Source organism: Myxocyprinus asiaticus, chromosome 6, assembly GCF_019703515.2.
Source record: "Myxocyprinus asiaticus isolate MX2 ecotype Aquarium Trade chromosome 6, UBuf_Myxa_2, whole genome shotgun sequence".
Taxonomy (NCBI): domain Eukaryota; kingdom Metazoa; phylum Chordata; class Actinopteri; order Cypriniformes; family Catostomidae; genus Myxocyprinus; species Myxocyprinus asiaticus.
The window spans coordinates 39,695,868-39,720,172 of NC_059349.1; the positions used below are offsets into that span (position 1 = coordinate 39,695,868).

General features: G+C 39.9%; 1 protein-coding gene across 1 annotated transcript in view; it reads left to right on the top strand.

Moving 5' to 3' along the window:
* The window catches only part of LOC127442342 (uncharacterized), a 219,310-nt gene that overhangs the window by 142,954 nt on the left and 52,051 nt on the right, over nucleotides 1–24,305 (top strand). Inside the window, exon 5 of the mRNA XM_051700298.1 lies at nucleotides 1,190–1,357. Within this exon, the coding sequence (XP_051556258.1) occupies nucleotides 1,190–1,357 (168 nt within the window). The remainder of the gene's footprint in view (nucleotides 1–1,189; nucleotides 1,358–24,305) is intronic.

Below are 24,305 nucleotides of genomic sequence, written 5' to 3' on the forward strand. Positions count from 1 at the left end.
TTAGTTCCTCATATCTTCATCACAGGAGCTCCACACCTCAAAGTGAGCAGCACATACATATTTCAAGGAATCACATAATGTGGGTTGATGGTAAAGCATTCAACTCACATTAATAAGGTGTTTTCCACAGTGGTTTCGGTAGTTGCCATATGGATAGTTTTTACATTTGGACACATTTTGTATGACAAATTTCATGTTATGTTCCTCATTTGTAAGTCACTTTGGTGTCTGCTAAATGACTAAATTTAAATGTAAATGTGGGCACTTGCAGCAAACACTGAAACTGAATCACAGTTCTGAGGGCTGAAAAACAAAAATAAGTTCTTCCTGAGGACACCACTGTAGGTTTAAGAACTATTATATTGGAAGCTTAAATGGCACTGGGGAATGCTCTCCGCCCTCAGCCTTGGCAGCTTTTGGGACCTGCGAGAGGCTTTTATTCAGGGTTACAGGGAGGCTGCAGTCATTTGAAAAATCTCTCTTGATTCTTTGTGCTGTAAAGTGGAATTGGCAGAAGTGAACTGGGCATTTCTATACGCAGTGGGCACTGTGTGGCCAGTCTGTGTGTGTGAGTGCTAGGGGGTTGAGAACAGAATGATGGGTATTTGTATGTATGACATGTTGAAAAGAAGGAGAGAGAGAGAGAATGAAATATGAATTTTATAAGAGAGTCTGCTTGCACAGACCCATTGTGTGGATGTATGTGTAGCAGTTGGTGTATTGTGCCTCTGTCTACGTGGTCTTCCTTCGTGTGTTGATTCCATTTGGTCGTCTAATGAAACCTAATTAATTTTGTTGACATTTGTGGACCCCACGCTGATATGAGTGAGAGGGCTTTTTCTCCCTGAGGTTTTTGAATGCTAATCAAGAATATTAACCTAATTCTGTCCTGTATGCATTGCATAGCATTCTTTTTCGCTCATTAACGGGAATTAGCATTCTGAGCCATAGCATTCTGAAAGGTCTATGCCTATCTACAGTATGTATCCACAGTTAAACTTCCTTATGATACTTTCATAAAGCTCCATGTAAACTGTTGTCTGATTGTTGTAGTATTGCACTGATGGCCTTTGTTATCGGTACACTTTTATGAAAGTTTCCAAGAACACGTGGAAATAATTTATTTCAAGGAAATTATTAAATTTGTTATGTGTTTCTCTCTTTGTCCCTCTTTCCTCTTCTCAATCAGGTATCCTACGTACCGCAGTTCCTGATCTGGATAGAGAAGCACAGGATCAGTATCTGGTGGTTCTACAAGCTAAAGACATGGGCGGCCATTTGGGTGGTCTGTCAGGAACAACAACAGTTACTGTACGATTGACAGACGTCAATGATAACCCTCCGCATTTCACACAAAGTAAGTAGCTTCCTCATGTTGATCTCATGGTACACCAATATATGCATGTTGTTGTTTTAAAGCTATTGTTCTACTGTTCCGGTCCTGGATGCTAATTGGTTATTACAGTATAGAACAATACACATAATGAGGGCCTGTCTGGAACCAAAGTGTCTACCAAAGTTTTCCTAGAAAGTCGGTCCACTGGCGGCCATCTTTGGAATGCTCTCGGTCAGCTATTTTTCTATGTAAACAAGCACCATACAAGGGCAGCACCTATCTGTTTGAATGAGGAAAGATAAAACTCTCCAAAAAGGTTGGTCAAGATTACAATTAAAGAACATTTCAAATCAGCAGTCAAATCTGATAACACTGGCATCATAAATGCGTGTCCCCAAGTTGATTGACAGGCGATGTTTGTATCTAAAAGGTGACTGGCTCTTTTACCTATAAGGCGGGACTTCCTTTCTACATCTGTTGACCCAGAGATTGGTTGACGATTGGGGCGTTCCAATTTCTTCCATTCATTTTAATAGAAGTAGCCCGTCTCTTCTAAATAGTCTATGGTTATACTAAGGCCACTTCCACACTAATAAATTTTAGTTTGAAATCGCATTGATTTTGCTATATTTACACCTCTCCTCTATGCTGAAACTGCATTTTCCTCTACCAAAAATCAAGACTTTCAAAAAGGCTTTCTAGTACTGAAAAGTCATAGAAACCAATGATGAAAAATGTGTTTTTAGCCGACAACATATTAGTGTGGACGAGGCCTAAATACAGTATCTGCCCTCTAGGAAAACTAATACGTATCAAATTAGAGGGCCGTAACTAACTAGAGCTTGGTAGTAACGGATTACACGTTATGTGGATTACATTATCAATTTGCAAAAATCAAGTACTTATAATTAGATTAAATTGCATTTGAAAATACTTGTAATCAGATTACAGTTATTTTTTATGGATTACATGATAACAATAATCAGGCAACGGCAGTATATTTTCATAATTTATTAATCCCCTCTAAATCAGCCATATACGCTTATATACGTTAAATCATTTATATACGTTAGATTGCTTATAAGTAAGATTAACCCTAACTGCTAACCTTTAACCCCATCCCTAACCCTGTCTTCTCTTGATGAATAATTATCCACAATACTAAACACTGCTGATGAATAGCTGTGAAATACTTTGTCTACATCAAATCAAGTGACCCTCACTAATCCTCTTCTAAATAAAAATAATTCATACCATCTTTTTCTGCCATCTTTGCCAAAAAAAATAGTGAGTAAAACAAAAAATCATATTAATTCTCATATTTTTATTCATTAAGTATGTTTTCTCAAATGCATTTAAGCAACATACAGGTGCATCTCAATAAATTAGAATGTCGTGGAAAAGTTCATTTATTTCAGTAATTCAGCTCAAATTGTGAAACTCGTGTATTAAATAAATTCAATGCACACAAACTGAAGTAGTTTAAGTCTTTGGTTCTTTTAATTGTGATGATTTTGGCTCACATTTAACAAAAACCCACCAATTCACTATCTCAAAAAATTAGAATACATCATAAGACCAATAAAAAAAACATTTTTAGTGAATTGTTGGCCTTCTGGAAAGTATGTTCATTTACTGTATATGTACTCAATACTTGGTAGGGGCTGCTTTTGCTTTAATTACTGCCTCAATTTGGCGTGGCATGGAGGTGATCAGTTTGTGGCACTGCCGAGGTGGTATGGAAGCCCAGGTTTCTTTGACAGTGGCCTTCAGCTCATCTGCATTTTTTGGTCTCTTGTTTCTCATTTTCCTCTTGACAATACCCCATAGATTCTCTATGGGGTTCAGGTCTGGTGAGTTTGCTGGCCAGTCAAGCACACCAACACCATGGTCATTTAACCAACTTTTGGTGCTTTTGGCAGTGTGGGCAGGTGCCAAATCCTGCTGGAAAATGAAATCAGCATCTTTAAAAAGCTGGTCAGCAGAAGGAAGCATGAAGTGCTCCAAAATTTCTTGGTAAACGGGTGCAGTGACTTTGGTTTTCAAAAAACACAATGAACCAACACCAGCAGATGACATTGCACCCCAAATCATCACAGACTGTGGAAACTTAACACTGTACTTCAAGCAACTTGGGCTATGAGCTTCTCCACCCTTCCTCCAGACTCTAGGACCTTGGTTTCCAAATGAAATACAAAACTTGCTCTCATCTGAAAAGAGGACTTTGGACCACTGGGCAACAGTCCAGTTCTTCTTCTCCTTAGCCCAGGTAAGACGCCGCTGACGTTGTCTGTGGTTCAGGAGTGGCTTAACAAGAGGAATACGACAACTGTAGGCAAATTCCTTGACACGTCTGTGTGTGGTGGCTCTTGATGCCTTGACCCCAGCCTCAGTCCATTCCTTGTGAAGTTCACCCAAATTCTTGAATCGATTTTGCTTGACAATCCTCATAAGGCTGCGGTCCTCTCGGTTGGTTGTGCATCTTTTTCTTCCACACTTTTTCCTTCCACTCAACTTTCTATTAACATGCTTGGATACAGCATTCTGTGAACAGCCAGCTTCTTTGGCAATGAATGATTGTGGCTTACCTTCCTTGTGAAGGGTGTCAATTATTGTCTTCTGGACAACTGTCAGATCAGCAGTCTTCCCCATGATTGTGTAGCCTAGTGAACCAAACTGAGAGACCATTTTGAAGGCTCAGGAAACCTTTGCAGGTGTTTTGAGTTGATTAGCTGATTGGCATGTCACCATATTCTAATTTTTTGAGATAGTGAATTGGTGGGTTTTTGTTAAATGTGAGCCAAAATCATCACAATTAAAAGAACCAAAGACTTAAACTACTTCAGTCTGTGTGCATTGAATTTATTTAATACACGAGTTTCACAATTTGAGTTGAATTACTGAAATAAATGAACTTTTCCACGACATTCTAATTTATTGAGATGCACCTGTAATGTCAAAATAGTATAAAGTTATCCTACTTAAAGGTATGTGACATCAAATAAACAAGAGTTAGGTCAGAGGTAATCCAAAAGTAATCCAAAAACAATCAGATTAGATTGTCTAAAAATATAATCCAAGAGATTACGTTACTGGTTGCAATTTTAGTAATGTAATTTTTAATCAGTACCGGATTGCAATTCAGAAGTAATCTACCCAGCACTGGTAACAGTTATGACGTGCAACACCTTTTCACCTAGCTACTGGCTATATCACTGCACAGTAACCTTAGAAGCCAACTATTAACCTTAAACTACTAGATCAGGTCTCTTCAAGCGGAAAGATGGCACTTTGCTTATATCTTGGGGTGATAGTTCACCCAAATCTGTCATCATTTACTCACCCTGATGTTGTTCCAAACCTGTATGGCTTTTGTGGAACACAAAAGAGATTTTAAGATAAAAGATGCCATTCTCTTTTATTATATGGAAAAAAGATGCAATAAAACATTAATGGTGACTGAGAGTAACATACTGCCTATCTCCTATTGTGTTCCACAGAAGAAAGAAAGTCATAGGGGTTTGGAACAACATGAGGGTGAGCAAATTATTACAGAATTGTCATTTTTTTGGTGAACTATCCCTTTAAAAAAATAAAGTTTTTATAAAAATGTGTCATTACTGTTTTTATGTAGCAATTGTTTTATTAACAGACTAAGGCACTTGAGACTGTACTTTCCTATCTCCTAATGTGGCTGTAAGCCTAAAAAAAGTTGTTCCATGCAGGTATGAAAATGTTTGAGGTATAGTATACAATTTGCATTACAATTTGTATTTATACAAATGTGTTGAGGATAAATACAGGAGACAAGGGAGCTAATGGTAGGAAGATGAAATAGGGTGAATTGGGGTGAGATTATCTGAATACCAAAGAGAGCACATGTGGGGAAAATATATCAAAGTCTCATCCAGGTAGACTTTCAGGTTCAATGGGCAAGGCTGACTAAATCTCCTCGTATCTGGAAGCTGATTTAGAAATCTCTACAGGAATTCACCTCGGATAAAAGCAAACAAATTACAGGTGAATTGGGAGCTTATTTGACCATTGCAATTGCGTTAGAAAAATGTTGCAGGGGGCACCGAGGCTGATGCATCCCTTGGTATGATGGATGCAGACTCAGGTGCAGAGGGAGTCGGGCTGGTTTATGTAGTTTTAACAACCTGGGCTGGCGTGTTGGGCAGTGGAGAGAAGAAAAAGTGTGCACTGTGCCAGCGTGATGGATGGGTGGGTGGGGAGATTGTTTGACGGATGACTACATAGGTACGCTTGTTAAGATCAGTGTCTTTTTTATGTAGCGACGAGATGAGAAGCAACGATACAGAGATGGTTTCATCATAAATATTACTAATTTATTTCCCCTGAGTCTCCTGCGGTTACTGAAAGAGAGAGTGAGAGAAAGAGCAAAAAAAAAAAAAAAAGAAACGAGGAAAAGGGGAGGAGTGCTCTGTGAAATTTCATTCTCTAATACAGTATTTTTGTCTTGTTTTTCAGCTAAATATAATTAAAAAAAGAGACATAACTTGAAAAGCAAAATTAAATTAGACATTACGCCTTGTTTTCAGAGAAATCTATTTTTTTTTTAGTGAGGCTTATGCTTAAAGCTGATGGTTGTTATTTTATCGATGTTAAAATTTATTCTTGTTTCCCAAGCTTAATTTGCAAAGAATACTTTAAGTGAGCCGTTTATGGGTTTATTTCACCTACAAGTGTAACACTAGCTATAATTCCATCCAAGTTGCGAATTTAATTTATGCGAAAAACCATATTATCGCTAAAACAATGTGCGAATAAAGCAGCGTTTCCATCCATGGGTGTTCAAAGGGATGAAATCGTTACTTCCGGAGAAATTGTAGCCACTGTGAGTGTTTTATTAATAAAATACTGGCGGTTTAGAGCATGCAGACAAAACATTTTGTTTCATGTTTGGGAGCGACAGAGCGTCTCACACACTTTTGGGAGCACTATATATCCATCATTATGACTATATTGTGTGGATCTATAAGATATCTTTCAAAAGTGTCAATAAACCTTCTGTTCCATATGGTTCAAGTTTGTTTTTGACTTATTTGCTCTGCAAACTCTTTGTAGGCTTTGGATTTTCTAGACACCGTTATTTAAGGATGACCGGAGCAGCATTTCAGCATTTCAGTCACATGACCTTTTTAATGTGCATCTTTTATTCCTAACTAATTCAACAGGAGTTTATTTGGTAAATTCGGTAAATGTGTTTCCATCATAGTTTATGTGCATTTCTTCTTATCGAATAAAAAATGTATCCACCTCAAGCGAGCATCAAATTTTTTAATGCGCATTTTGGAGATTTATTCGCATCTTGGAGTTTCCATCCAGCAGTTTTATGTGATATCCCAAACTGTGCATAAAAAAAGCGTTGATGGAAACATAGCTACTGTGGCTCTGTTGCTCTATCAAATAATTTCTCTGTTTGTTTGAGTGACACGTCCAGCCCGACACAGCAACATTGGCTCGACCAGTGGTGTGAGTTTGGGGCAGGACCATCTGTTTTTGGTCAACCAATGAAAGAGGAGTTTTCTGGAATATGTTTAAAAACAGTGATTACTTTTGCAATTCCAGTTGGTGATGTTAGTGGCGCAGAAATTACACACTTCAGCTTTATAACACGAAAAATAAGATTTGCCAATGGGGTAAGAAAAATAAACTTGTACTGGAAACAAGTAAGGAAATTATTTTTGCAGTGTGGAAACAAGAAGATTGATGGAAGACAAAAAAAGCAAAGATAGCTAAGGAAGTGAAAGAGTGTAAGAATAGAGAAACTAATCACTGTAATTTGTTCTCAGATGGAATGAGACAGCAAAAAAAGGGTGACTGGGAGACATAGACAGGAAGGAGAAGAGAGGTGACAGCGACATAGAAGGAAAGGGACAGTTTAACTCTGCTTCGAGAATGGAATACATTTTATTTATGAGTGTGTGTGTTTGCCTCTGTGTGTGTGAGTCTGTGCGCACACTCACACTTTGAATCATCTATTACACAAGCACACATTAAGTCCATCTGTCTCTCTGTCTGTTATCCCTTCTCTCTCTAAAATCAACTTTAATTTGAAAGTATTTTATTGGCATGATTGTTTTACATGCAGTATTGCCAAAGCATCAATACACACACACAAAAGAGCATTGACAGAAAAAAGATGCCAGTAATTATACTTTATTGTATGAACTCTAAGAAATTTGTTTGCAGCCGACTGTATATACTGGAAGACATATGACAATATATAACATTGGACAAACAGAGGCATCAAATTGTAGCGAAGGTGCCGGGGCAGTAATGTTAAGATCCATAAGCAGTTTAATAAAAGTATAAACAGTACAACAAAGTAGCAAATCAAAGGGTAAACAAAAAGCAGGCAAGGGTTCAGTATACAGGAAGACAGTCCAAGAAAGGCAAACCAAGTAAATCCATAAGACAGAGGGGTAGTCCAGTAAACAGGCAATAGGTCCAAAAACACACAAGCAGGCTGGGAAATACAATGAACAGGCAGGAGTCAAAACACAGGGAAAACAGTAATGGTAAATAACGCTCAGAACTGCAGACTAGGCAGAACAAGACTTTGCACTGAATGCGTGTAAACAGGGAACTTAAATAGACAGAGATAATGTGAAACAGGTGGGTGAGTAATCAGTCTGAGTGGAGGGTTATGGGAAAGGTAGTTCGTAAAGGAAGGGTTAGTACTCTGGAGATGGCGACCTCTGGCAGTGTTCAGGAGAGATAGCAGGTGCTGCCGGTGTAACAGAGCCCCCCCCGCAGGAGCAGGATGATTAGGGAAATCATGGTGGAATTCAGAGATGAGAGCAGGGTCCAGAATGTCCTCCGAGTTTGTCCAGGAACACTCCTCAGGACCGTAGCCCTCCCAGTCAAACAAGTATTGGAGAAACTGACCCCGGCATCGAGAGTCCAGGAGCTTGTGTACCCGAAAGGCCTCCTCTCCATCAATGAGGAATGGAAGGGGTCTCTGGGGGTCTTGAGAGCCCTCCTCTCTCAGAGCTGCCACAGGTTTGAGCAAGAAAACATGAAAGGTGGGGCAAACACATAATTAGCAGGGAGCTGAAGCTTGAAGGACACAGGATTGATTTGACGAAGGATTTTGAAAGGACCAACGTACCTGGGACTTAATTTCTTGCACGGGAGCCGAAGATGAAGATCTCGGGTGGATAGCCAAACCCACTGCCCTGGAGCATAGTTGGGGCCAGGTCACCGATGGAGATTGGCCTGCTCCCTCTGTCGGCGAATAGCATGTTGTAAGTGGATGTGAGCTTGATCCCAGATAGCCTCACTACACTGCATCCAGTCGTCCACTGCAGGTATATCGGACGGCTCCCTGGACCAGGAAAAGAGTGGGGGTTGAAAACCTAGGATGCACTTAAAAGGAGTGGTTCTGGTGGCTGGTTTGAACAGGGAGTTTTGAGCATATTCAGCCCAGGGAAGGAAACGGCTCCAGTCATGCTGGTTCACTTGACAGTAAGCCTGGAGGAATTTACTTAGGTCCTGATTTAGGCATTCAGTTTGTCCATTGGATTGAGGGTGATATCCAAGAGGTTAGACTCACGTTGACATTGAGCAATTTGAAGAATGCAGACCAGACTTGGGAGGTGAATTGAGGACCACGGTCGGAGACAATGTCTTCTGGTAGGCCATAGGAGCGGAAGACATACTGGAACAGGTTCTCAGCACTTTCAATAGATGAGGGGAGCTTGGGCAGAGGGATGAATCTACAGGACTTAGAGAAGTGGTCCACCATGGTTAAGATGGTAGTGAAACCCTGAGAGTTGGGTAGATCCATGACAAAATCCACAGCGATATGGGACCAAGGATGACGGGGGCAGGCAGAGGTTGAAGGAGACCAGACGGGAGCTGTCGATCAGACTTAGAGGTGGCACACACATTGCAGTTCTTAACATAGTTCGTGACCTCAGTCACTAGGTTCTCCCACCAAAACCGGTTTTGTACTAACCTGCAAGTAGCTTGTGCACCTGGACGTCCGGAGCAAACCGAGTCATGAGTCCACTGAAGAACTCTGTTGCGTAAGGATCTGGGAACAAAGATCTTATCAGGAGGGCAGTCACTGGGAGTGGGTTCTTGGTTCTGAGCTTGGGTGATGTCTGCCATAATGTCCCATTGTATGGGAGCGACAATGAGGGTTGGTGGGATTATCGAAGTCACAGGGTTGTTGCAAGTAGTGGACCCATAAATGCGGGACAGGGCATCGGCTTTGGTATTCTTGGAGCCTGGTCGAAAGGTTATGGTGAAATCAAACCTGGAGAAGAATAGAGACCATCGAGCTTGACGAGGATTTAGATGCTTAGCAGACTGGATGTATTCCAGGTTGCAATGATCCGTGATCACCAGGAAAGGATGACGAGCTCCCTCTAACCAATGTCTCCATTCCTTGAAAGCCACTTTCATGGCCAACAGTTCACGGTTGCCAACGTCGTAATTTCTTTCAGCAGCTGACAACTTGCGTGAGTAGAAGACACAGGGATGGAGTTTGGCGGGAGATCCTTGTCATTGAGAGAGTACTGCACCAACTCCTGAATCAGAGGCATCCACTTCCAGCATGAAGGGTCGAGTGGGGTCTGGAAGATGGAGAATGGGTGCAGTCTTAAAGTGTCGTTTGAGGTCATCGAAGGCTTGACGAGCAGAAGGTGTCCAGATTAGTTTCAGAGCTTTTCCTCGGAGCAGTGAGGTGAGTGGAGCAGCCACTGAGCTGAAACCTTGGATGAAACGTCTGTAGAAATTGTTAAAACCGAGGAAGCGCTGTAGTTCCTTGACAGACACAGGTAGTGGCCATTGCAGCACGGCTTGCACCTTAGAAGAGTCCATGGTGACACCCTCGGGGGAGATGTCATGCACCAGGAAAGAGATGGTAGATTGGTGAAACTCACATTTCTCCATTTTGGCATACAGTTGATGTTGAACGAGGCGGTTGAGCACCACTCTGATGTGTTGAACATGTTCATCAAGGGAAGAAGAGTATATCAGAATGTCATCGATGTAGACAATAACCCATTTGCCAATAATATCATGAAAAATTTCATCAACATAGGCTTGAAAGACAGATGGACTGTTGGAAAGTCCGAAAGGCATCACCTGGTATTCGTAGTGGCCAGTGTGTTTAGAAAGGGCAGTCTTCCATTCATCCCCCTCCCGAATGCTGATTAAATTGTAGGTGTTATGAAGATCCAGTTTAGAGAAGATTTTGGCACATCGTAACTGCTTTAATGCTGCTGGTTCCAGAGGGAGAGGATATTGATATTTGATGGTGACTGTGTTCAGGCCTCGGTAGTCAATGCATGGACGAAGGCCCCTGTCCTTCTTTCCTACGAAGAAGAAACCAGCAGAAGCAGGAGAAGTGGTTGGTCCAATAAACCCTTTTTCTAGGGACTCCGATATGTACTCCTCCATAGCTTTCATTTCAGGTGCAGATAAGGGGTATATTCGTCCATGTGGAGGAGAGGTGCCCGGCAGAAGGTCAATGGCACAGTCACAGGAACGGTGAGGAGGAAATTGCGTAGCCTTTGATTTGCTGAATGCCTCCTGGAGATCCAAATAATAATGTGGCAGGATCGACATCTCCTTCTCAGTGAGGATAGTCGTGGTGCTTACAGGAGGGAGAGAGATGGGTTCAGGAAGGTTGAGGCAAGACTGGAAACCGGAAGCACTCCAACGAATGTTTTGTCCATCTCTCCACGAGATCTCAGGGTTGTGAAGTCTCAGCCATGGCAGGCCAAGAACAATCGGGTTCTTAGGAGAGTGAGTGCCTAGGAACTGAATGTCCTCATGATGAAGTCCAACTTGAAGACGAATGGGTGATCTGTTGAATCGGGTGATCTGTTGAAGCTTGCCAGAGCCCAGAGGTCGTCCGTCTAGTGCTGAGACATGTAAAGGAGGGACATAGGGGACAAAAGAAAGATTTAGATTCGTGGCGAGACCCAGGTCAATAAAGTTACCTGCAGCCCCAGAATCTAAAACGGCAGATACATGATGTTCATTATTTGACACATGCAAAGTAACAGAAACTTCAAACTGTTCGATATGAATTAGGATTGAAAGTTCCAAACTCACCGCCGCGTCTCCCTTCCTAGGGGGACGAGTAGGGCAGGCAGCCAGTAGATGTCCCGACATTCCGCAGTAGATACATAAACTCTCCCGGATACGGCGTCTTCATTCTTCGGAGGAGAGAGAAGAAAGACCCACTTACATGGGCTCATGATAACTGGTTGTAGCGATATCAGAGTGAAGTGTCTGTGGAGGGCTGACTGGACGATGGGCTTCGATCAGGTTATCCAGGCGAATGGCTAATTAGATGAATTCATCAAGCGATCTCCCCTCATCACGACATGCTATTTCAGCTTGAAAATCAGGATTTAACCCCTGACGGAACAACAGTTTCAAAGTGTCCTCTACCCACACAGTTTGTGCTGCTAGCGTGCAAAAGGATAAAGAGAATTCAGCAGCAGACATCTTCCCCTGTTTTAAACACAATAGAAGTACACCCGGGTCCTTACCACCCTCAGAGTGTTCAAAAACCTCCCGTAAACGAGCTAGGAAGTGAGACAAAGAGCATTTTAAAATGTCCTCACAAATCCATACTGCAGTAGCCCAGTCTAGTACCTTTCCTGACAGCAGTGATACAATAAAAGAAACACGAGCTTCATCATTGGGATACATTTGAGGTAGTTGAGAGAGAAAAAGCTCACATTGCAAGAGAAATCCTCGACACTTACTGGGTGATCTGTCAAACTCCTCAGGAAGCGAGAGTCGAGGATTAACAACAGCTGTAGAGTGCGATGTGCTGCTGGCAGAGTTGCTAGTGGAAACCTCAATGGAGATACTTGCGGTTTTGGCTGCACGGATTTAAAGAGTTCTTCCGTGATAGAGGTGAGCTTGCACAGCTGCTGATGGTGACTGGTAAGCATTGCTACTTGTGCTCATGTAACTTTTGGAAGGCTGCTGGATCTAGGTTTGGCGAAGTCTTCTGTAGCGAAGGCGCTGGGGCAGTAATGTTAAGAAGTAGAAACAGTACAACAAAGTAGCAAATCAAAGGGTAAACAAAAAGCAGGCAAGGGTTCGGAACACAGGAAGACAGTCCAAGAAAGGCAAACCAAGTAAATCCGTGAGACAGAGGGGTAATCCAGTAAACAGGCAATAGGTCCAAAAACACACAAGCAGGCTGGGAAATACGATGAACAGGCAGGAGTCAAAACACAGGGAAAACAGTAATGGTAAATAATGCTCAGAACTGCAGACTAGGCAGAACAAGACTTCACACTGAATGTGTGTAAACAGGGAATTTAAATAGACAGAGATAATGTGAAACAGGTGGGTGAGTAATCAGTCTGAGTAGAGGGTTATGGGAAATGTAGTTCGTGAAGGAAGGGTTAGTACTCTGGAGAATGGTGACCTCTGGCAGCGTTCAGGAGAGATAGCAGGTGCTGCCGGTGTAACACAAATAACATGAGAACATACAGTAAAAAAAAAAAAACAGTGTTGGGTAGTAACAGATTACATCTAGATTACATAATCAGATTACAAAAATCTAGTACTTATAAATAGATTACATTAAATTTGAAAGGATGTGTAATCAGATTACAGTTACTTTTGTATGGATTACATTATTACATATATGATTTCAAAGAAGTGCTGAAAATTAGATTTTTCAACAAAACAAGCAAAAGTAATCCAAAAGTAATCCAACATAATCTACCCAAAATGAAATATTCTGCCCAACAATGCAAAATAAACTACATACAAGACAAAAATGTTGAATGAGGTTTGAGAGTCAAGATATTTCTCTCTCATGTCTCACTAGTTTCACAATGACCTCAAATTCTGTCTTCCTTTGGAAGCCATATTTGCTTGTGTCTGACTTTTTCTGTGATCACTCAGCCTGTATTTGGTGAAGCTCTGTCTCTCTCTCTATGTCACACACATGCAATTTACACACACACAGTCCGGTTCATAAGAGGGACTCATGTGCACGTTCGCTCACAGCTTCTGTCTCGCACACGCATACACATTCATGTCACATACACATGTTTGCCAGTTTATCAGGCTGAGGGAGGAAAGGAAGGCTGGAGGTGGAGAAACTCAGAGGTGACAGGGTTTGTCATCAACCTTAAGGGCTAATTTTCATTCTCCATCGCTCACTCTCTCTCTTTGGCTTTCTGCATGTCTTCTTTGACATATGCATTGCCTATTTTTGCCCTCTCTTCACTTAGACTCTCATAGCCAGAACTTTGACTAAATGACATGTGGTCTGGTCCACATTACAGCATATTCTGGCGAAGAACTGCCCACTTAGACAGGAAAAAAATTTCTGACCTTCATGTAAATCAGCCAATCACAGTTTGTTGTGTTTTAAAGTGCTGTTTAGGCCTGGATTATCTGAAATAGATTATAGCACAATAGTGGCATGAAAAAATATAATGAAACACAAACAGTTGAAAAGAAAACACCAGGGGAAAAGCAGAAAATGTGTATAGACTCAATGTGTGATCAGAATTTCTGCTGATCTAAAAGTAGTAAGTAGGCTACAGACAATTTCACAGACATGAATATATATTTCTGCTTGTGGATATCTAGTTAAATTGTTATGACTGTAAGCACCTCAAACAAACTGAATATCTTTCGGGATACTTATTGCATGCTATGCAGTCTATGAGACAACATCACCCTGCAATAATGGTGATAGATATAAGGTTCAGAGCACACAGACCTCAACACTTGGTACATAAAACACCATAACAGTGACAATCAACAGATAATTTTTTTTTTTTTAATCATGAACTGGTAATTTTGAGTAGAAAATGAACTTAAGACTGCACAAAACAAGAAGTTACCAAACGTAAAAACAAAATTAACAATAAAAACGATGTAAATAAACTTGCAAACAGTGAAACCATGCAAGCTCATTAATTATTCAAGCCAAGAGCATGCTGGGAACACCAGCTTCAAATTGTTAAGTAAAATGTACAAATTTTATTTAACAGTGAAATGTACTCAAATTAGCAAATAAATATGAAAAGTTTTCTACTTTAGGATTAATACATGATGACACATTGTAAAAATAACAAACAATCATAAATTATCAGTATAATTCAATCATAATTTATGTTCTGTTGTATCTTGTGTTACAAATATGATTTTAATTTCATCAAAATGATTGAGCTCCCTTTATTTGGTTGATATGCAAGTGTGAGCTGAGTGCATGCAGTACAAGCAGAGATGCGCAAGTATTTTGGGCGCTCTCTCTTATGTCCGAACTCTCAAATGGTGCTGAGAAGCCTGTGAATCATTTTTCTTGTTTCAATGAAACATCAAAACTAACCAATTCACAAAAATTCATAAACTTCCCAGCGCTGCAGAAGACATTCTAGGAGAGTGTGCTCGACTCACGCATCTCTGCACACGCTCAATAAACTCGGTGTGGCCGGTCGCACTGCACAATGGCAGATCTACTCAGTTGTATGATACGTGATACATGAGCAAAGTATCTAACTCGATACCAGTCCTATAACAAATGCATCATTCTTTTTGTGTGGCGCTTTATCCGTGGAAATCTGGAGGAATCCAAACTCCTGAACTCTTCCAATGGATGAAGCTGGTAGCAACTAAAGAGAATGCATTAGTGGAGATAAATGCACTGTGAAATGTGGCTGTATGTGATGCCGACATCCAGTGTTCAGAATACGAATTTCATATAATTTCTTAATAGGGGTTCAACTTATGTTCTAATTCCAAAATCTCTCATGGGCTGCATCAGAGCAGTCAGCGGGCCCAGATGGCCCGCGGCCATAGTTTGGACACCCCTGAACTAGAGGCACCTAGTGGGAATCTAGTAGAACAAGAGGGTAATGTGTTCACATGTGTTGATTTCAGGGTACATGAACTTTCGGAAGCAACATGTCGATTTTCCATATGATCATGTTGCTTCAAAAGTGCTTGCTGTATTAACCCAGTACTTTGTAAACACCACTGCCAGGCAGACTGATAAAAAACCTGTTTACTCTTATTCTGGGACATTGCATAAAGCCAACCAATATGATTAGAATTTGCCAGATCGAAAAATTGCCTCCCAGTTTTGTGAATAATATGCATCTAGCAGTCAGCAAACAGACAGCTGGCAGTCTGTGGGCGTGCCATCTGAGGCTAAGGCTACTCCTCACCACCATGTCCTCAGCTAGCATTACTTTTAAAGGCACTGCAATATCCTCAGCTGGCATTACTTTTAAAGGCACTGTAGTGGCCATTCACACACATGGACAATAAAATACATGTATCCAAGCAATACTCTTCTTTGCTATCATCAAAACACTTACTGTGTGCTCTCAGCAGACCATAAAGCTAATTTATTTACAGTAGCAGTAACACTCTTATGAAACCATAGAGCTCATTTAGTGTTCTAGCTATGCATTATGGAATCATGCAGTGTCAAGTTCAACAAGCAATTAGAACTGATGCATATGTGCTCTTGAAAAGTATAATGGCAATAAAATGCCACAGTTCAGATGTAACTAGAGTCCACTTTGAAAGCTCATCTCAGCCTCTGCTGGAACCAATTTTAAAGTAAGGCAAGCATAAAATGCAAAGAATTAGTTGCCTGGCATCTCACAAATTTGTTTGATGTTGTCTGTGGAGAGAGCAAAGAGGTTTTAAAAAGGACAGAGCCCGTGAAACCCTCTATCTATCATGATTTTTCCCAACAAATTCACATGTGGGAGTGCTATAAGCTTTTTTACGGTAGTCACATAATGGCTTCTTTTAAACTTTTGGGGTCTCTAGGACTCAATTAAAATAGAAGTACCTTCAGTTAATGAATTATCTTCTGTGTGCCCTCTCAATGGCTGAGAGTCTCTCCAGCTCTGTTTAGTTGGTGGGCTTGTCCAATCCCATAAGGCTACATATTTATGTTTTCGCTGCATATTACGTGATAAAGATGTGAAATGCATGTCTGAATCCATAAAGACACGTCCTGAGGACGAGTTCTCTGAGCGTGAAGGAGGGATGAAGGAAGGCAAGGATGGGGGGGGGGGGGTGCAGATGAGAGATGTGAGGAGCGGTAACAACCTTGTGTTGTATTCATCTCACGCTGTGCTCAGAAACACTGTAGAAGATGTGGTTTTTTTAATGTCAAAGAAGCCGTGCTCTCGGCTTCTTGTCTGTGATGCATGGCCTGGTCTTTGTCCATCTCCTTGAGTCAGTTCATTGGAGAGGTGCTCAGCAATGTGCTCTGATTTGTTGACTGATTCGTCTGATTGGGTTTGGTATAAATAAGGCAAGCGGGCAAAGGATTTCTGACTCCCTGGCTGCTCGTGGGCTCTCCTTGGGGGGCTATAGATAGCATTGGGGCATGAAAACGTTCCTGAAATCGCTCTATCTTATCACAATGGCCAATTAGAGCTGGGATTGGATGGCCCCTGGTTCCACATGAGGCACTGTTAGCAGGGGGCTCAGTGGTCATTCGGTGGTGATGACTGCATCCCAGGCGGGACTGCCTGCTAACACTGCATGTGCAGATCCAGCCAATAAGAGTGGGAAATAGAAGATTCTGGAGAGCATGAAGGGTGAAACGTCAAAAGCTTCTTGGGAGTGACTGTGCGCTGAGTTTGATGTCATTATGGAGTGAAAACGATGAGTAAAATCGCAAAGCCTCTTTTGAGATTTACATCAGTAGGAATACTACAGATCAAAAAGATATGCCAACTATCCTGGTTTACCCAAGAGGCCAAATTATCTGCTAAAGAACCTGTACTTTTTTTTTTTTTTTTGTGCAAGGATAAGTATAGTGGTTCTCAACTGGTTTTGCTTCAGGGCCCAGATTTTACATTGGACATCAAGTGGCGACCCATCACAATACCAAATTAATGCATTTAATGTAGTCTGGGACGTATTTTCTTTTACTCTGCAGAAATTTGTTTACGGTTTTCGTAGATGAGGGCATGTCATGAATCTGTCTAATTTGGCTAGCTTCTACCAAGTGATGGACACAGTTTGATAGTAATTTATTTAATGTAATCTAGATTATGTAATACAATTAGATTACCTAAAAAGTGTAATCTAAAAGATTTGTAATCAGTACCAGAATACATTCCAGATGTAATCTACCCAACATTGGTGATGGATGAATTTCTTCCGAAATACTGTAGAGTTTAACTGGGTGCACTGCCATTATCATAAACAAAGGAAAGGGAAAGCATATGGGAAATTGATAAGCCTATTATTGTGCTATCCTAATTCTGTATGATTATATGGTTAGATGCATTTTATTATTTGTATTCAGTATTACTTTGTCCTTGTGAGAACAATGTTCTAGATAATCCAGCAACAGATAAAGTTCTTGATTCTAACATAGGAAGCAAAGGGTGACAGAATGCAGCTATTTTCTGAGCAGGCAGATAGTTATATGAGCTGTAGGGGAAACTTTGTTATGCGAGTGTTGGTCCTTTGTCTGAGTTTTGAGGAATAACCCAGAGCCGAACATCAGCGATGGAATCAATCAGGAAGTTGGCTCTTGTTCTATCAGCGAGAGTGGAGTGAGAGAAAATGGTCAACAATTTTGCTTTTCATGTCATCTACCTTGGCAGTGTGCCTTCACGCAGAATAATAGGAGTTAGAGCCATTCTTTTTGTATGGAGGCAAAGAATGGGGGGGGGGTTAGGTAAGAGGGAAGTGATTTCCATGCTAATGGGAATATTCCCGGCAGGGCTTTCTGTCTGTGCTCTGTGTCTCTATGATGAATGCAGCCGTCGGACTGCCAGCGCAATGGGGGTCTCGCACCGAACCACGAACCTGCAACTTCCTCTCACGGAAGAGAAAGAGGAGTGAGGACTCATATAGAACTGAAATAGAGACTGGACTCTGAGGTCTGCCTACATAAACTAGTGAATGTGTAGTGAATTCCTCTGAAGTTCTGGGCCTCATGTGCTATGGGTGCAGCCGACACAGTGATTCTCTACTGGTAATGTCCAAAATATACTTTAAACCACACCTGAAATGTGGGTGAATAAAAAAAGTACCAGCTAAAAATATTTCTTACTAGCCATGACACTGTATTTTGCATTATTTTAACATAATATTTTGTCCCTAAAACAAAAAACATCCAGTGAGTGGCAGTTCTGCGGATGGAAACACCTTATTGATGAGAGAGGTCAACGGAGAATGCCCAGACTGGTTTGATGTGACAGAAAGGCTAAGGTAACTCAGATAACCGCTCTGTACAATTGTAGTGAGCAGAATAGCATCTCAGAATGTACAACATATCGAGCCTTGAGGAGGACGCGCTACAACAGCAGAAGACCACGTCTGGCACTTTATTAGGATCATAATGGCCTAAAAGCCACAAAAGTCTAATTTTGATTTCATGACTTTAACTGCTTTTCCTTATACTGTATATTTTTTTACAAACAGAGCAGGTCATTGTGACACTTACAGCATGACATACAATGTGAGCTAGTCACATGGAGTTCTGGAGAAAAAACTTTTAGGCATCTTAGGTACATTTCTGATGATAAATCTGTCACAGCAGATTCTTTAGTAGAAGGTTTGTATGTCCTTTGATTTGAATTGCTCATGTCGCCTACATCAGGAAGGGTCAGACTATTGCTCTAACAATTTGACTTAACCGTGCAATGTTGCATTTCCTTATAAAGTTACCAGCCATCTGTGACTGAGTGCTGTTTACTTATTTTTGTCAAAGCCATTTTTAACTCACATTCAAGTTCTGAGTGATAGTCTGACTCTTGCTGATGTGTTAATTTTGGTCCCTGCCTACTGGACATTGGTCTGTGCATTGACGTCATGTATTATTTAACATGCCATATCTGCCTGATGGTGAATAATGAGAGAATAACATATTTGAAGAAACAGTGCTCTGGGCAAGGTCTATTTTAGAAAACAGGCATTGAGTCGGTGGACAGATTTAGTTATACAGTACTGTGTGCCAATGTTTGGGGGCATTGTTGGAGGTCAGCGTACAATACTCTGATTCCAGCGGTTAGTACAGTAACAGTGGACGTCAGTCTAACCTGAACATTTAAAGTCAACATGAAATCAAATTGACCATATTTATTTTCTTAATGCATGTTTCTGGGTTTATTGTGAACAATTCATTGGTGCATGTTAATCTAAAGAAAAAAAAATGATCTTAGCACTTCCTCTGAAGATACAGTAATTTTAACCAATAGTTTATTAGATTTTTAGGCATTTTTTTCTTTTCTTTAGCAAACTCGCATTTAGGTCAGGCTCTATTCTTGTATTTAATGCCCACTTTTAATGATCCAATCAATATGTTATCAATAAGCTCCGCCCCCCAATTTTTTTTAATTGAATATTCAGTTTCACTCGTAAATACATCTTATTACGGAAGAATTGCTTATCACGTTGACTTTAAATGCTGACGTGACCACATCAGCTGACCTGAGGTGTCCTGAGAGAGCCAGCAACAGCCTGACAATATACACCAGGAGGCAAGGACACAATCCTGTCACTGTTATTAAAGTGGAATTACAGAGAGGGAGGGGTTTTATATTAAAGACATTTTGAGTTGAAAGTAATGATATGTTTTGATTACCCCACAGCCCCAGTGGTCTTTGTGAGAGAAATAGAGTGAGAGATCTCAGGAGGTATTAACACCCTGAAAGAAACACACAACACTGATTCCACCACCTGTATCTCTCTTAAGAAACAGTGCAGTCCTGACATAAACGATCTCTGGACCTCTCCTTCTCATTTTCTGCCCACCTTTTTACCCATTCTCTCAAGCAATATCTGTCACCATTCTCTATCTATTTTCGTGATTTAGTCTCTCTTCCTCTTCTCCTGGGAAAGTCATAGGCTATGTACACACTGCAAATGTGGGAGTCAATCCTCTAAATTATTGTTTTGTGTTTGCAACACGTGAACCACCATAGACCTTGACCATGGACCCTCCATATTCAGATTAGTGGTTGATGAATGTGTGTTCACTGATGAATTTGTAAAATCTGACAAATTTTGAACATTTGATAACATTCCTGTGTGTATGAATAGAATTACTCAATAACTGAAACTTATATGGCTGACATACTGTATTGTGATAACCAAGGCTGAGGGGAAAAATGCCTCCAAAAGTGGTTTTAGAGGGGTTTAGAGTACTTATAAACTTGGTCAGACTGGGAGACCAGCTTGGCCAGGCTGGAAGACCAGCAAGACCATCTTAAACCAGCTAAGACCAGCAACCATCTTAGGCTCGTTTAAGCTATTTTTCAGCAGGGGTATCGAACCTTTGACATGTTTAATGACATTCTTTTGTAGGCTTATCTCATTTTAGGTTTAGTATGTATTTATTCAACCAAAGTGTTTATTGTGTTATGAAATTTTGTGTTATTTACAGATACTTATTATTGTGATTTTTATAGTTACAGTTTACATTTACATTTATACATTTGGCATGCACTTATCCAAAGGGTAACACTTTACAATAAGGTTGCATTTGTTAACATTAGTTAATGCCTAAGTTAAACATTAGTTAATGCATTAATTAACATGAATTAACAATGAACAACACTTATTTACAGCATTTATTAATCTTAGTTAATGTTAATTTATACATATACTAACAAATTTCTTAACATTAAAAAGGTGTATAAGTAAACATTACTTAACACATTAGCTAACGTTAACTAAGAATGAACAACACTCTTTTACAGCATTTATTAAATTTATTTGACAATTTTCCCCATAATTAATACATTTTATTGTTAAATAATGTTAGTAAAGAGCCTATAAACATTAATAACACATTAGGTTATGTTGAATATGTTACACTTTATAATAAGGTTCACAAATATGCACAATAAATACTTTATTATCACTATTTATCATTAATTAAGAGTCAACAAATATTAGTAACACATTAATTGATGTTCATATTGTTTTTACTTTACAATAAGTTTCACAAAACTCCATTTCCAAAACCTTTTTTTTTTACTACTAAGTAAAATATCAAACAGGAACATAAGTGAGTGACAATTCTTTCGATATCCCATATATATATATATATATATATATACCGATCAGCCACAACATTAAAACCACCTGCCTAAAATTGTGTAGGTCCTCCTTGTGCCGCCAAAACAGTGCCAACCCGCATCTCTGCTATCCTTCTCACCACAATTGTACTAAGCGGTTATATGAGTTTCCATAGACTTTGTCAGTTTGAACAAGTCTGGCCATTCTCTGTTGACCTCTCTCATCAACAAGGCATTTCCGTCCGCAGAAATGTTTTTTGTTTTTGGAGTAAATTCTAGAGACTGTTGTGCCTGAAAATCCCAGGAGATCAGCAGTTACAAAAATACTCAAACCAGCCCATCTGGCACCAACAATCATCCATGTGATTATCTAATCAGCAAGTCATGTGGCAGCAGTGCAGTGCATAAAATCATTCAGATACGGGTCAGGAGCTTCAGTTAATGTTCACATCAACCATCAGAATGGGGGAAAAAATGTGATCTCAGTGATTTAGACTGTGGCATGACTGTTGGTGCCAGATGGGCTGGTTCGAGTATTTCTGTAAGTGCTGATCTCCTGGGATTTTCATGCACAACAGTCTCTAGAGTTTACTCTGAATGGTGCCAAAAGCAAAAAAGATCCAGTGAGTGGCAGTTCTGTGGATGGAAATGCCTTGTTGATGAGAAAGGTCAACAGAGAATGGCCAGACGGGTTTGAACTGACAAAGTCTATGGTAACTCAGGTAACCGCTCTGTAAAATTGTGGTGAGAAGAACAGCATCCCAGAATGCTATTCTGAGATGTGGGTTGGTGCTGTTTTGGTGGCAAGAGTGGGACCTACACAATATTAGGATGTGGTTTTAATGTTGTGGCTGATCAATGTATATATATATATATATATATATATATATATATATATATATATATATATATATATATATATATATATATACACACACACACACACACACACACACACACACGCAAAAACACACGCAAAAACACACACACACACACTATATATATATATATATATATGTAAAAGGGTGTTGTTTATTGTTAGTTCACGTTAGCTAATGCATTAAGTAATGTTAACTTATACACCTTTTTTAATGTTAAGAAAAGTGTTAGTATATGTATAAATTAGATTAATAAATGCTGTAAATATGTGTTGTTCATTGTAAGTTCATGTTAACTAAGGCATTAACTAATTTTAACTAAGACATGAACTAATGTTAACAAATGCAACCTTATTGTAAAGTGTTTCCATCCAGGGCAACTTACACTGCATTCAAGGTATTCATTGCATCAGTTTATGTGTTCCCTGGTGCAATGCTCTAACAGTTGAGCTACAGGAACACTAAACTAAAGTTATAGATTATAGTGATAATTATTGACAATTTATTTCAAATAATTGATTCAATCGAAGTATTTGACATAAATTGACAACATATTGTGTGTTTTTATATAATAAAACACACAAAACATATTGTTTTCTGTTGACAGAAAACAATATGCCCACATAAACGTAAAAAATGCCACTGAAAATCAATTACAGAGGACAAATATTGCTCCTTAATAAAAAAAAATATATATATTGTTTTGACACAGGAGATAACCATGGCAGTGTTTTGGCATCTCACAGCTGTAAACAAGAAACACACAATAACCTGTTTGGTTTTAGACATTTTTGACCAAGGTCATTATTAGTGACAACGGACATATTATCATCTGTTAGAAAAAAGGCATCAATAGAGGTGCGCTGTGTTTTGTTTCATTTCGTTAAAATGCTGCATTTAAGCAGTGTGCACTCTCTGACAACCATATTTAGCTGCAGTGTATAAGTGACCATAGATTACTCCATGAAAACAAATGGGTTTCAGGTTATAGAAAGCAAAGTTTAGACAGAGCTTATAAGCTTCACTCTTACCCTGTGGCTGCAGAGTCATCCAGTGTTAATTAAGGCTGATCTAGACGAGTTAGCCCAGTCTAGTGCACGCTGGGTGGATGGTAGTTTCAAGCCAAGTCATCCTAATTTAGTGGCGAATTAAACACCCTGGTGGAATGGCAGAAATGATGGTAATGCAAATAATAGCAGAACAGGGCGATAATATAAATAATTTGAAAAACTGTCTTTTCTAATTAAGCTCCACATATTCGAAGAGCAGTAATTAAAATAGTAGTTGTTAATATTAGCCTCCTTTAAATCCCTGGCCTCTTATTTGTGCTCTGTTTTTTAATATTTTATCTAAAGTTCACTGCTTTCTGCTTGAACTCTTCTGTCCCTCCGTATCACATAGGACAGCACATACAAATGGATATGGACACTTAAATGTTTGGCCTCCCCCATTATCTCTTTCCATTTCTTCTCCATAATTTTTCTTTCTTTAATTCACCTCGTCTGACTTCTATTTCCCTCTCTTTAGCTTTTGTACCCCTGCCTTTTTCAGTCTTTTTATTCAGTGGAACTGTATAACTGCCCATCTCCCAAGCATCTCTCACTGCCTTAATTTCATAATCTCTCCTTCTCTTTTGCTTTCTGTGTTTCTTCAGTTAGTCTTTTAATGTTTTCATATACAGTTACCAGATTCCCTCCTGTGCTGAAGCCCTGGTGTTGGATCTATCCCGTTGGCATTAGTGAGCAGTTTTAACCCTCTTTCAATTCCACGATTCACCCATTCATCGGATGTAAGTTCATGACGTGATCTCTGGCTCCACCAGTGCAGCACTACTACAAAGTATTAAACCTCGCAGTAGAAGCTGAATGTAAATATCCTGTTAAAACTGCTATAATCATATCAACTCAGTGGGTCTTTATTGATCGCTTTGCTCTTTGAGTAAACATGGTCTTATATGCCTCTTTTCAGTGGGTCTTATCCTTCCTTTATGGGCGAGTAGTAGGGAATACTCAAGTACTCGGAAGTGACAGCAATGATCACTTAAGAAAA